At 39.8% G+C, this 14,811-nt stretch overlaps 1 protein-coding gene across 1 annotated transcript in view; it reads right to left on the bottom strand.

Moving 5' to 3' along the window:
* The window catches only part of csmd3b (CUB and Sushi multiple domains 3b), a 203,645-nt gene that overhangs the window by 90,465 nt on the left and 98,369 nt on the right, over positions 1-14,811 (bottom strand). Inside the window, 1 exon segment of the mRNA XM_088318195.1 lies at positions 5,725-5,837. Coding sequence (XP_088174321.1) covers positions 5,725-5,837 — 113 coding nt within the window.

The raw sequence follows: 14,811 nt of genomic DNA, 5'->3' as shown, positions 1-14,811 counted from the left end.
CAGGGTCCAAATCCAAAATGGAATCCGCTCATTCCTCCCTCATAATAAAGGCACACACGGTGCATTCAACAATATGCAATTCGGCGACATTCCCCCTCGAGGGTGTACAGTGCACCTTTGAATAATGTTTCAGTACTCGCCGTTTTTCTGTCATTTATTTATTTTTTTGACTGATGGTCGTAGTGGATGGTTGCCATGGTGGCGGGCTGAAGGATTGCGCTGTCGTCTGTTCATTAAGAGCCGCTCGCAACACCCCGCAGACACAGAAACTCATGAATAGGTCATGCGGAGGGACGGCGTGATTGGTGGCTCTCGCCTTCAGGTAGGAAACGCGATTGTTCGCACCTCGCACTTAAAAATCGCACGACGGGAGAAGAAAAGTGGTGTAAATACACGTTTGAGGATTTCTCGAACAAAGCAGCTTTGTGTAAACATGTTGATGACTCTGCTAAGATAGCATTACGTTGTCGTGTTTAGCACGGCGCACTGTATAACCACAAGCGTACTACAGCATCCTTCCTACATCCTCAAAAGACCTCAGTTATTTATTTTTTCAGATCCACCCCCCATGTGTTTGCGTCGAACGGCATGCCACGTTTGCGTTTGAATGCGCATAAGCATGCCGTCTTTTTAAGTCCACCTAACGGGTTTAGACATGGTGGATTTTAGGGAGGTGAAAGTTGGTACTTTTAAAAGTGGGCGCATTTATAGGTAGAACGAGAATATTGCCGGAATCGCACCCAAGTTTTTAGTTCCGCTGGGATTGTTAAACCTTCACATTGAAATTCACGTTAAAGTTGTAGAACATGGACCAAATAATAGATTTTTACTTTTGAACTTGCACAAGTGCATAGCAGCTTCCATAAAGTTTTTTCGGCGATATCAAGTCAATGTCTAAGTCAGAAATCTACATTGGCAGCAACAGGACAATCAAAACGCTGTCACTTAATGTACATATGTAGAAGGCCAAACAATCTGGTTCAGTGACTCCATCAGTTCCCTTGCTCAGCCTCCGATGTCTTGACTTCGAGGCATTTTATCTCACATGCTTAAGTCAGAAAAGCTGATCCGAATTTTTGGTAGGTGCATATCCTCCCATTGACTGGAGTGTGTCATTTACCCACAGTCCTGCGCCAAAGTTTTTCTGCCTAAGTCCACATGCAGTCTCGATACGCAAGTATTATCCTTAGGGACGAGGTAAGAAAAGAAGTAAATTCTACATCAAAGGTTTAGGTCAATATTTCAGAGCCATTAAGTGAGATTGGGTGCACCAGGACTGTAAAAACCTGGTCAATGGATGGATATGCCTAGAAAGCAAAATACTTGCCAAAATGAGTTCTGTCTAGGTCTCAGGTTACTGGTGCAGGTCCAGGTCTAAAGAATGTGATTACAGAGGACTCAAAAGCCTTAATACAAGGGGATAAATGATCGGAGGGCCAAACTCAAGGTACCAGAGGATTCTCCTCACGAACTTGCTACCAAAGGGGTCCATTCTACATCTCATAAAACACTATAACTTTTTAACACTTTTTTTCCGTGGATGGAAATTCCTAGAGTCAAACACTCTGGCTGAGGGACTCTATTACTCCAAATGACTTCTGTCAAGGTACTGTGTACCACATGAGTCCAGCCTAAGGTTTGTAACCATGAAGCAAGACTGAAAACTAAAGAACCTTAACAACTTTGGAATACCAAAAACTAGGTCCACGATATGATTCAGACTGCCGGTTTAAGTCCAGGTCTTGTAATCAGAAAGCAAGCATAAGAACTCCAAAGACTTGAAATTCTAAAGACTTTGTCCTTGGATTTAAATATGCCAAACAGTTTTGTTTGTAGTACTCACAGTTGCCGGGTTGGGATAATGTTCTAGCCGGAATTTATACAGTATCTCTAACCAAGACCGCCTGACTCCAGAGAAAGGTTCCCAAAAATAACCGGCCTCAATTGTATTTTTGCACATACAACAAGCAGTTCCTGGAGCCTCTAAAGTTCACTGACATGTGTGACTCAGCCACTTGCTCCACTAGTACAAATAACTCCGGCCAGCGGTAATGACAGAAGTTGACCTATTTCGAGGGAACCTGAACTGTAAAATTGGTGTCACCATTTATTATTGCGAGCCTGTTGACAACTTCCAGCAGCGTGCTGCTATTCCGGCTTTAATGGAATTCATGTCCCTTTATTCCCTTTACCGATGGGAATGTGTAAGAGCCGCAGCCGCCGCCACAGCAAATAATGCATCTTCATACACAGTCGATGGTGCATTTGCTTGGATGTGCTTCGTACATGAATAAAAGATCAAACCTGTGCCGTAATTAATCCACGCTTGATAGCTTTTTTTTTCCCCTCCCTCTGTGTAATTGCCCTGAGGACTCAAATTCTAATACACGAACATCCAAGCAAGGCAACAATAATTGTTTTAAAGCAACAATAAGTAAGAAATCACCCACATGAAAAGAACTTTGAAATCATATTGGTGACATGGGGAGATGTAAAAAGTAGGCTCCTTTAATGTTCTGCTCGATTCATGGATCTGCCTGGACATCTCTCTTGCCATGTCAACTGCAAAGGGCTAAACACATTTTTTTTTTTTTTTATGAATTTATTTCATGCTATTTATCAAAATGTAAGCACCAAGTATTATGTAAACTGATTACTTTTTTTTACTCATTTTTTTCTCAAATGCATGTCTCTCATAATAATAATAATAAATAATAATAAATAATAAATAATAAATAATAAATAATAAATAATAAATAATAAATAATAAATAATAAATAATAAATAATAAATAATAACAGCAACAGCAACAACAACAACAACAATAACAATAATAATAATAATAATAATAATAATAATAATAACCTAAATTAAAATAAAAGCAATCCTGGCCCGCTGCTTTAATTTCTTCCCCATGACCAGTGGCACCTGCTTTCGAGCTTTCACCAGTGTGACACATGCCCACCCCAGGCCGAAGGACATCTAAGCACCACATGTAACCTACTCCACGCTCCACGCCTTCGGTAGCATGTGACATGTGTGTCAAGGACCCCCGTGCCGCGCATTATTAAAGCTGTCTGAATGGAGGCTATTATTCAAAAGGAGTTGAGCCTTATAGATGGAATCATAATTGACAAGGCCAAGGCCTAAGAGCACATTATTCGCTTTGCTTATTTGTGTCTGGTGATGTAATGGTGACTGTACAAGGTGCACTGCATGATCCTGAGGGCTATTACTTTATTTATGACTGGAAAAAAAAATACATATATCCATCACAATCATATAATCAAATTTAATACATGCATCACCCTGTTCTTATTATTATTTTATGTATTTTATACATATTTTGTTGTACTTATATTTTTTAGATCACATCAAATGACCAAACAAAATAATAATAAAATATTTAAAAATAATTATTATTGTGACCAGTGGGCAAACATTTTTTGCGCAATGTCCACCCATCAATTAAGCATCGAATGCGACAAGTAGACTAACACTCTTTCGAATGATGGCCCCTTTGGCTGCGAGCTATTCGACACACCGCACAAACCATCTATCACACTCCCACATGCACACATATGCTCATTAGACACTAGTTGACAACAGCAGGGCAAATATTAAGACAAAGCCAAGCTAGGCTGGCTGAATGTCACCGTTTCCCCGCTCTTGTCTAATTCACCGATTCACAATTTGGGGAGCGGAGGCCCAATTAGATGAATATGCGAGCCAATTGGCTGACCCCCTGTGGCTCAACACACACACACTTACAAACACACACACGGACTGAGAGAGTCACGCAAAGAAAGTCTGACCATCCTAGTTGGCAGTGCCAAAGCCTCTCTGGGAGGTCTCGGAGCGAGCGTCTTAGGAACGCGACGCCTGCCTGCCAAAGTACATTTGCTCATGTTGTCTCTCCGGGCAAGGGAAAAAAAATTATTGCAATTGTTTTGGTGCCGTGTTGCTAAACTGAAATAACCTTTACTATTAGCATGGCGGGACCAAAATGTTAGGCAATATCCAAGTAACTGAACAATTGTTTGTTTGCAGTTTCAACTTGGCTTTTAAGTATATGTGAGACAATTTATGTAGCGATTAAAATGTTATGTTTTTTAATTGCGGTACTCGAAGTTTAAATGCGACAGGATGTGTCGTGCTCGTCAGAAAACCTTCAGTGCAATGCTGTTTAATATCGCCAAGGAAAGCACATTAAGAAAGCTCTTGATGTTTCCCTCTAATAACGTGGCGGTGAGTGTATAAAGCCTTATAATCAATAATCATAATATTTTTGCAGTGGGGATGACTGACAGCTCTCGTTAGCTCGTCGGGGAACCGGCGGCTGATTAATCAAGGAACTTTTTTTCCAACTGCAACCCTTCATTAACAACCCTGATTAACCTTTTAAAACTGAATTAGGCGATCAATCAGGATCAATTAAGCCGACCCGCAGGGGAGGCGGTCAGCTTGTCAGTCAGTCAACCGGGAGGAAGGCCCCAGAAATTTAGAATATGAATACATTCAAATATATTGAAAGATGAATGCAATAAGATCAATAAATTACAGGTAGTGTAATGTAATAAAATAAAATAGACTAAATCATTATGCACCAATTTGGTTGGAATCAAAATCTTTAACAGAACCACCGCTGGTTTGAAAGAAATTAATTAAAAATTGACAGATATGGGAGGTGCCATATAAATTTATAACACACCATACAAGAGCAGAGTATTGGGAATCATTATAATTAAAAAAATGATAATAAATTACTTTTCATTGAGACCATCTGGGTACACGAGTGTAACATGTTAAAAAAAAAAAACGGGAGTTGGGGGGAATAGTTTGGAATATGCCCACAGAGGACTATAAATCTGTCATTTATTAGCCGCCAACTGCTAACGCTGCTCATGTAGCATCAATCATGCACTTATCTAATGCAATGATGGCGGCAGGTTGTAAATATGAACGAGGGATTTATGACGTCTCCACTGATGCACTGTTTGTACCATGTGGAAAAAAAAAAATACGTTTACCTTGGAAGATTAAACGGGAATTACATTGGAATAGAAATTGTGTATGCTTCTTGAGTGGTGTCGCTCTTTCCCTCTCTTTGGAATGAGCTACCGCTAAATGTTAAGCAAGCCTCCTCGCTTCCTATCTTTAAAACTCATCTGAAAACGCATTTTTTTTTATTTGGCTTTTGACTCTCTTTCTGCACTTTTAACTGTCTTCATTATTAATTTATTTTGTTTGTTGTTGAATGACTTTTCCTCCATGTACAGCGCTTTGTCTTAAAGCGCGTTATAAATATGGCTGAGTTGATTTGCGTTGAGAAGAGGAACATTTTTGGAGAAATCGATTAAAATGTGGTAAAAAAATAAAATAAAAAAATCATAAAATATAAAAATGTCCACCTATTCTTTAGTTTTATTTTGTAAGTAGCCTACAATACTTAGCATGACTTTTCAATTATTGTTTGATTTCCAAGCATGCCGGCTAGCATATGAACGGTCAAGCAAAGAAAAACAACTAAACAGTTCCCCCCAATCACTGAATAGAAATGGAAAGCTCCAATCATTTTCCATTCCATGACCCAGGAAGTATTTTTTTTCTTTTGGTCATTTACGTCATGATAGAACCTTCCCCCAGCCCCTCATTCATAAAAATAATATGATCCATATCATACATTTTTTTTTTGGGTGGTGGTAGTATAGCACGAACACTAACCTTGATAGTGTGCGCTAAAACCGCGGTACCGATGATTGTTGTCGGTGACAAAATGCAGCCGCAGCCAGTTCTTGTTGCTGACGATGGGCGATGGCACATTGCTGCCTGACAACCTGCGACACAAAACAAAAACACATTTCTATATTAAAGCGATAAACATCGTCGGAGACACCAGAAATCATCTTTCCGAACCAACATTCTAGTGAGGACAGCCACACAGGAAGGAATACTTTAAATAGTTTACTTTAATACGTTTGAATATGTTTAAAGTGTGTGGGAAGGGTAAAATTATATTTAAAAAAATAATAATAAGGTCTCTTTATTGTGGATTTTCGCCAACTGCGGGTCGGTCGGGAACATAAGTCCTGCAGGGATTCGCTGTTTGAAAAGGTCTTTTTACATTTTACTTGAAAACGGTGTGCAAGAATAGCCTTGCTAATGAGCGACATGCTGCTTCACCATAATTCAAGACGTGATTATTTGATCAGAATATGGTAAATCCCAGATTATACATTGAGAGGCTTGACTGGCTGAATGTGTGGTTCTCCTGCTGTGAAAGGAAGCGATTATGATCATCATTATTAAGATCATTATTATTATTATTATTATAATACGCAGCAAGCTCAGAGGGTCTCAATGGCACTTAATGAAGAAGCAGATAATCATTCGTATTCATAGTTCTTGCACAGATTTCCCCGCCTGCACGCTTCAGAGGATTTGACCCAGCAGCGAGTACAGTTACACCTCCGCAAATACATCCACCAAATGCAAATATCAATGCTTTAGAGTTGAATCAACATGGGGATATGTGAATGTTTCCGCAGATCAGGTGATTCTGGAGCGCTTCGGCATTGTTAGCTTGGTGTATGTCAAGTGTAGTTTGCCCACACTTGCTTTAGCGGAATAATTATCATCCCCAAAAAAAAGAATTGAGGACATATTTTGTAAGTGACGTAAATCTAATTATTTACATGAAGGTTAATGTTTTAATTTTTTCTTTTTTTTTTTTTTTAAGCAAACAAAATACAATTAATTCTATTGTAGCACTCTTTTGCAAAAACAATAAAACAAGATTTGGGGGGAATTTTTTAAATTCATTTATTTATTTATTTATTATTTATGTTTAACGATAAAATGTCCATCAAACTGTCACAATCGCTTTATTGGCTTCTCAATTAAAAACAGCACCGGTGTGAAGTATTTGACCAGCGGTCGGTGAGCTCAACTGTCGAGCTAACCGAGCTAGCTTGGCTTCACAGAGCTAGCTTGGACACGTCAGACATAAAAGGAAATTTCAATGTCGTTTGAATTTTTGAGTTGCATGTTGCTTTTTTTTTTTTTTTATTGTAATTGGTTTCACCTTTGCCACTGTGCTATTGTTATTAGCGATTTCAAGATGAAGATGGTTATGCAAATATTTGAAAGGAACTGACATTGGCCTCGGGACATAGTCAAGTCGTGGATGCCATGTACTGTAATGCAGTGCACCATTTGTTGTGCAATTTCTGACTTAAAAGTAGTCAAAGCAAGCATAAAAAAAAACAACACTGGATTAAGTTAAAAGCATGCTATTGCCGCTAAATGACTGTGAAGGCACGCTGGATTTGAACTTATAGTGCATTAGTATGCACACTTCTTTAGCGTGTTAGCTTTATGATGGCTGTTTTTTCCCCCCTTCTTTTTTGTCAAGGCACCGGCACTGTAAAACATCACTGCTGCGAATTTATAATAAACAACACAGTCAACTCAACCAGACTCCCGGGGGACTCGCAGGCGTTTGTGATGGATTAACACCGCCGCTTGTTGCGCATCCTGAGTTATAATTGTGACGGGTGGCCAACAAATGTGCTCTGTATTCAAAATAAGACTCCATCGCTTCACGTTGGCAGCGACATCATTACCTGCAGTGCATCATTAAAAGTTGTGGCGTGTGCATATTTAAGACCTTCAAATATTAAAAGAGGAATTAAAGCATAAATCTAAAGCAGGAGCGACGCAACGTGTGTTCCGAGTGTATAAAGTTGCAGCGTGACCATATAAATATATCTATATATAGAAAATCAGGCTAAGAAGGGGAGAGAAAACAAGCGGACGAGATGGAGAGTCGCTAGCGAATAGGTCCAAGGAATGAGGTTAGCTTTTGACTAAATTTCGTTGGTCGTCCTTCAGTCACAGATAAGTAAGCAAAGACAACTAAATTACAGCTTAAGTATACCAGAAACTTTAATTAAAACCGAGCTAACTAAAAGGAAAGCTAACTGAAGCTAAGCTAATTGAACCGGGCATGATTTAAGCTAACCTAAACAAATCAAATTAAAGCCACGTGTACCCAAACCAACAAACAAAGCTCATGGAATCCACAATACCTACAGCTAAGCTAAGAACACTAAAATGATGCTAACTAACAAAACAAAGTGGCAATAAAATAAAATAATAAGATACGATTCCAAAAGTAACTGAAACGTAAGATGCTGCTGAAGTTGAATGAAGATGAAAGAAGCGAAGCAAACTGGAGGCTAAAATAGGTTAAGATTCAAGTCAAATTCAATTGAGTAAACTTGAACAACTTGTACAGCAACGCATCAGAGATGTTGCTTTCTATTGACCATTTCTGTTTTATGGTATGAAATCCGACTCAATCCTCACGAGAAGTGTCTCAAAATGTCATACACAGCAGAGCTCTAAACCCTAACAAGAGCAGACCCTAAGTGGAGTCATCTTCATTTCCGCCATGAGGACAAAAGCATTATTAAATCATTAATCTGCGCTTATGGCTTGCGTTTGAAACCACGCGCTCTCCCTCGGCACAACTACGGCTATTAAAGCACTTCGGGGGTGTCACAGAAGACGAGCTTGGCGATGTCTCCTAAGGCGGGGGCGGACTACATTTGGACACGACTTCCTTAATAGGACTTCCACAAATTAATAAATGACAAGGACAACCTACGACTGTTAAGCAACTTCTGTTGCGACAAAATAACTCAAAACAGTGCAATAGGACAAATTGAGGAGGCCTACTTCAAAGCTTGGCAACTATAAGAAGATGACTGAAGCTAGCTAAAGCCGTGCCAAGCCAAACCTTGAACCAAAGCTTATTTAATTTAACTCCAATGACGACTGAAATCCGAAGAACCTTCAGCTAAGCTCAATAAAACTAAAGCTAAAATAAACCTAAGTACATCAAAACAATCTGAGACTTCTGAAGTCAACACAAATTGAAAAAAAATCTCACATGGCGAAATTAACACAAACTTACTTGCTACCCGCACTCGTGTCCGATCGTTTGTCAGTCATTAAATAGTCACTTCTGATTGGCCGCATTTGTCCTCCACTTGGCCAAACTACACGGAACACGTGTAGCACGTGTGTTTGCACTGTTCGAGCTCTCATTAGACAGTAGGGGGAATGCTATTTAATCAGGCAATCTGTCTTAATAGCCTCCGTTAATTAAGACAGGTGGGAACTGGGTACTACTATACACAGGCGCGCACGTACACACACCTACAAGTATACACACTCGGTGAAAGTATGCCGCTGGGCTGAACGGAGTCTGGGTGGAACCGTCATCAATCAGTTGTTACAGACAGCAGACGGAAATGTGTGTGTGTGTGTGTGTGTGTGTCACTCGCCATCAATCTCAAGTGGGCAGAGGGTAATCAGCGCTCACAACGGGACCCCTACTCACACACCCCCGGTCCCCGTTATCTCATCTAAATTTGTCCCCCCCTCCCCGCCGTCTCGTGAAAGAGAAAGATGACATAAAACACTACAAGCACGCGAGTGCGTCTCAAACCGGACGATGAGAACATAAAACGTAACAAGTCGAGACGCAGAGTATCAACTTGCACGTGGTGGGGATAAAACACCCGAGTGGTGCGTCCGTGCATAGATTGCGCGAAATGCGCACCCGTAACGTACTACGCATCACAGTATCGGGATGACATTATTCCATCCATTGATGGACTCATCACATGGTTTTATTGTCAGAGCTTTGGAAACGCTGGTTTGGTGTTTGGTTTTCTCATGGGGGTCAAGAAAGTAGTTTTATAATCTATTTTTTTTAAATAACTAACTAAATGAAATAATTACCCCAGTGAGACACCTCCAAATGGATGCAAGAGACCCATTAAAAATATTTTGGCACAACACTAAAAAGAAGCATCCAAGTACATACACAGAGCTTTTATTCCCACTTTATCTCACATTGCAGTACACAAATCAATTTGGCAGTTTTAGCTTTTTTTTTTTTTTAAATAACGATTAAAAAGCTGGTTTCAGTTGATGGCGTTGATTTTTATTAATAAGCTTTTTGTATCGAGAGTTTTAATTACATTTTGCTTGAGGATGCTGACCATGCATACGTAAAAAGCCCAGATCAAATAATTAGAATTAGAATTAGAAATCCCTTTATTGGGCTTACAATTAATATATATTAAATAAAATTTATATTTATATTTATATTTATATTTATATTTATATTTATATTTATATTTATATTTATATGTTTATATTTATGTTTATATTTATGTTTATATTTATATTTATAATTATATTTATATTTATATATTTATTTATATATATTTATTTATTTGTTTATTGTTTTGGATGCATTATTAATCAAACGAGATGATTGTCAAAAACAAACAAACAAAAAAGTTGTGCTATAATAGGACTGACCTATTTTATTCCATTTCCCCCCTCATTGTGTTTTGATTGTGACTTTCTTTGCATCCTCACAACAATAAAATTAGCATACGCTAATCTAATTATACACCTGCCTTTGATCCTTTGCATATTTTTTTTTTCATACGAGCAATTTTATGAAGCTGTTTTTATGCATATCAGAGGCCGATTAATCTTAACGCACCATTTCAACGCAATTCTGCACAGCAGGTATTTATGTGCGTGTTAGCCTATAGGCAACATGTCAAGCCTTCCAATGCTTGTGTCATGTTTACACCACTTGCCAGATTAATAGCTGATCCCGATAGACAGTACAGCCAGTAGAATATGGGTCGTTTTTTCCAGCCTTTCTGAGCCTAATTTCACACGTGCTAATCCTGTACAGAAGCTACATTCAAGTCGCATGGCGGCGGATTAGTGCTTAATTGCTTCTACGCTTGTAATCTAATTGCGGTATTCTCTCATTCCTTGTTTCTCGGCCGCTCGTGTACGTTTACCTCCAGCTCGCTCCCCGGGGACCCCAATTGCGCACCCCGCCCTTCTGCATGTCTGGCCGGCCGCACCACTTCCGCCGCCATGTATCACCTCCTGCATTACTACAGAATGGTCTGCTCGATTGCTTTACCGGCAAGGCAGAAGGTGGGTTCTGTAAATGTGAAGGTCATTGGGAGCCCCGAACCCGCCGGGGGAAATAGTGTCAGTCTGTGCCTGTTTACAATCATTTGGCCAATAGTCCGTTAATGGATTCCCAAGAGACTCGCCGATTGGCTGATGCGTTTTGCAAGAGTTCATTTTTGGGGTAAGAGGAGAATACAAAACAACTTCTATGTCAGTTTGCAAGTTAGATTGCAGACATTGGGTACAACTGCAATTGCATTTCATTACGCAATCACCCCAGAAGTGATAAATCATTACTAACGTCTACAAATGTTTCACGCGTTTCCAGAATGCACTGCAGTACTTTTCTGTTGTTGCTCCTCTTCTCTTTAGCAAGTAAAAAAAATGCATGCTCAATAACCTTCATGTCTGGGGATTAATAAAGACATCTTGTTTTGGTCAATTTTGAGCCATTATCTTGCTGCATGAGGAAGAATCTGCTGTTTCTCACCTTCACAATGAATATTTTTAATCAACATTCTTATTATTTCCCAATTGAAGATTTAAACGCAATTTGCCAAACTGCTGTTTGCCGTGAAGTGAATTGAGGTGAATCAAAAAGCGCAATAATCTCAATTTATGTTTTTGCTTGAGAGTCAAAGTAAAGCCAACAACAACATAATAAATAAATACAAATTGAGCGACAGCTCGTAAAATTCAGAACTTGAACAGCAAGTTAAGACCGTTAAATAATACAGAAAATGAACAAAATAAAGCTTTTTTTTTTTTAATGGTGAACAGAATCATTAGCAAGTCAATTTGCAGCAACTACCTCTGGCGCATCAATCCGACTCCCCCGTGCCTGACATGTCACCAAAACAACTCTGCCTTCAGCTCCAACCTGTCACTGCTTATTTCTAGGGATGCTAATAAGAAATCTTAAAAAAAAAAAAAACATATATATGATGGAAGCCCGACGTGCGGCGAGACAGCAGCATCACACGCAAGGTGACGGGCTGTCAAGCAGACGCGTATAAAGATCAGTAAACGGCGAGCTACTTCCTGGCAGATAACCGATAGACGGGACGTGTTTTCAAGGGCAACTGATTGCGAAACAACAAAATGCAACACTTTGCATTTGTGTGTGGCTGCGCATGTGTGTGTGTAATGTTAGGCTAGGATTACAGGCACTTAGCTCATATTGATATACTCCTCTTGCAGGCACAAGCACCCCCTCTTTGCATACTGATTAGACAAGCATGAGCGGGAGGCTGCCAGATCAAGTGTGTGGATGTAAATAGGCCGTTTGTGTGTGCAAAAGACTGCTGTTGTCCCATAAACACCTAACTCTCGCAGCCGGTCACGGTATCAGCGGCGGCGTCCATTAGCGCTGCCTTTTAATTGCCGGTGGAAAATGAGCATTTTAGCTTGTGCCTTCTTATTCTTCCCCTGCAATTTGCCAGTGGAAATCAGGAAACAAGGAGCTTAGCGGCAAACTGACCCAGTTTAGAGAAAAGCCTGTGATGACGACAATATAAAAAAAACAAAAAAGAATAAATAAGGTTCGGCGTTTGACGACTGCAACTTGATAAGAAAAAAAAAAAGGGAACGAATCAATGGAGACTACTATGGATTAAAAACGCTTTTATTATCATTGGTGCCATCTTGCGTTATCTTGATGCCAAGGATCTATGTTGACGTGAGAGGAGGAGCTTCATTTCTTCATTCTACAGCCCTATCGAATAGGAAAGTGCTGCTCTCTTTGGTTGCAGTTGGACAAGTCTGTTTGTTAAACCGCCCCCTGGAAATGGCGTTGCTTATCTCAAAATGGCTGCTCCAAACTAAAATGGCTGACTCAATGCATCTTTTCAGGCATGAGTTTTTGAGATTTTTTTTGCGGGCCTGCTCAGAAACCATGCCTACCTAATTTCCTGTTGCTAACATTGCTGTTGCTGAAATTGGCTTAGGGGGCTGATTTTTTTTTTTTTTTTCAAGAATTCTGGGCAGGCTAATGGGAGCAGAGTCAACAGAGCCACTTTGTCAACACAAGGCCTCAGCAGTTTTTCCAGGCGCCTCGTAGGACAAACATCAACTAATTGTAGTGTGTGTGCATGGCAGTCACACTCAAGATTCATGTGGTGGCGCCACCGGCCTGAAACAATATTTCATAGCCCCCACCCGCTCATTTTGGGCAAATTAGGGTATCGATCAGCTCTTGCCGGAACCAATGTGGATTTAATCACGGTGCGGGCTATTAGAGTCTAATTGATCGGAGGGCACGGGGGCATAATGGGCTGAGAACAGCTTTTGGTGACATAAGCAAGGTCACATGTACATCCCACTCTCACGGTTTTGTTTATGTTCTAGCTAATCAGAACCCAAAGGTGAGACAGGGTATAATATATAGGGCAACACCCAAAATGTGTTAACACATTTTTTTTTTTTTAAATGACTGAAGTGACTCAGGCTAAACAGAGGACGGGATGATGACTGCAGGGGGACGTGAGTTCACGCAATATCTCCCATCTCAACTGAGCCGCTGTCTGGAATTGGGTTGAAAAGTTCATATTTGCAAAAGATATGCGACGGGGGATTTCACTTCGGAGCCGTAGTCCATTCAGCCAGATCGGTGTGGACTTTGACACATAGTTGGCGCGATTTATCCTTTCTGGAGAAATGAGTGTGCCGTAACACGGGATTGAGTTTGTTATAAGGCTAAAAAAGTGTTAGCCGGTGGGTGTCAGGGGATGGTAACGCTATATTTATTCGGGAGGTGTTTGATTCACGAAAACTACCTTAATCCAATATACATTTCATACACTGTACCTAATGTTGGCTGGATATCAACTCTTCAATTCAACTCTTATCAGCTGTTTTTGTGCCATCCAAACAAATGTACTTTTAATTGCAAAAAAAATTCCATGATTGGAAGTCAGTCGGGCGTTCCGATGAATCTCTTCAGGAGACGCTGGCTCTGAGTTAGTGGAATTCGGTTCTTACAGTTTCCTTTTTTTTTGTGGCAGGTCATCAAACCATACACTACGATGGAAAGTAAAACATCTTCGAATCTGTCTATGATACGGGCTTTGAATTTGGTAACAATCTGAAGAAGGAACCCTGCTAAACACCAAATTGACCCAGAGATGGCCCCTCCCTCTGTGTTTTACAGCATCAGTTCTTGGGACGTTCTTTGTGGGTCGGCTCATGACAGACATGTCTAGCAATTTTCATGTTCCTGACTGTATTGTCTTTTAATAAGGAGCCATTTTTGCGGAATGGCTACTTGAGGTTTTTTTGTGGATCTACTCTTGCCTCAAATGCATCCCAATCTCATAATTTTCAAATTATAAAACTAATTTGACTCTTAATACTGAAATCAACAAGGCTGTGTGACACATTTGCACATCATTACAAACGGCGCTCGGGTCGATACAGCATTAAACGTATAAATGCGGCTCATTGCACCCTTGTCATTTGTCATTAAAAAGTAGAGCGAAGTGCTTTTGCGTTTTGCCAAGTAAAATATGTGAGGCTCATTACGGAGTTACTCCCCCATCATTAACATTTGGATTGAATTTTTTACTTACAAATAATGACTTATGTTACTTGAATGCAGAATACGTAAAGTCCAGTGTTTTTTTTCATTTTTTATTTTATTTTATTTTTTTTCCGCATTGTTTTTGTTTTGTTTTTTTAAACACGGGAAGCCAAACCAATTACTTCTTTCTTCATTTGGCGATATTAAAAGCCGATATGATTGTGACATCATAAATCAGACATTCCAATGTGTGACTCGATGGTCTTAAC

This window comes from Idiotropiscis lumnitzeri, chromosome 16 (genome assembly GCF_059441095.1).
Source record: "Idiotropiscis lumnitzeri isolate Australia: NSW breed Sydney's pygmy pipehorse chromosome 16, RoL_Ilum_1.0, whole genome shotgun sequence".
Lineage (NCBI taxonomy): Eukaryota > Metazoa > Chordata > Actinopteri > Syngnathiformes > Syngnathidae > Idiotropiscis > Idiotropiscis lumnitzeri.
Note: the sequence above shows the minus strand (reverse complement) of the source record. Positions and strands in the feature narration are given on the sequence as shown.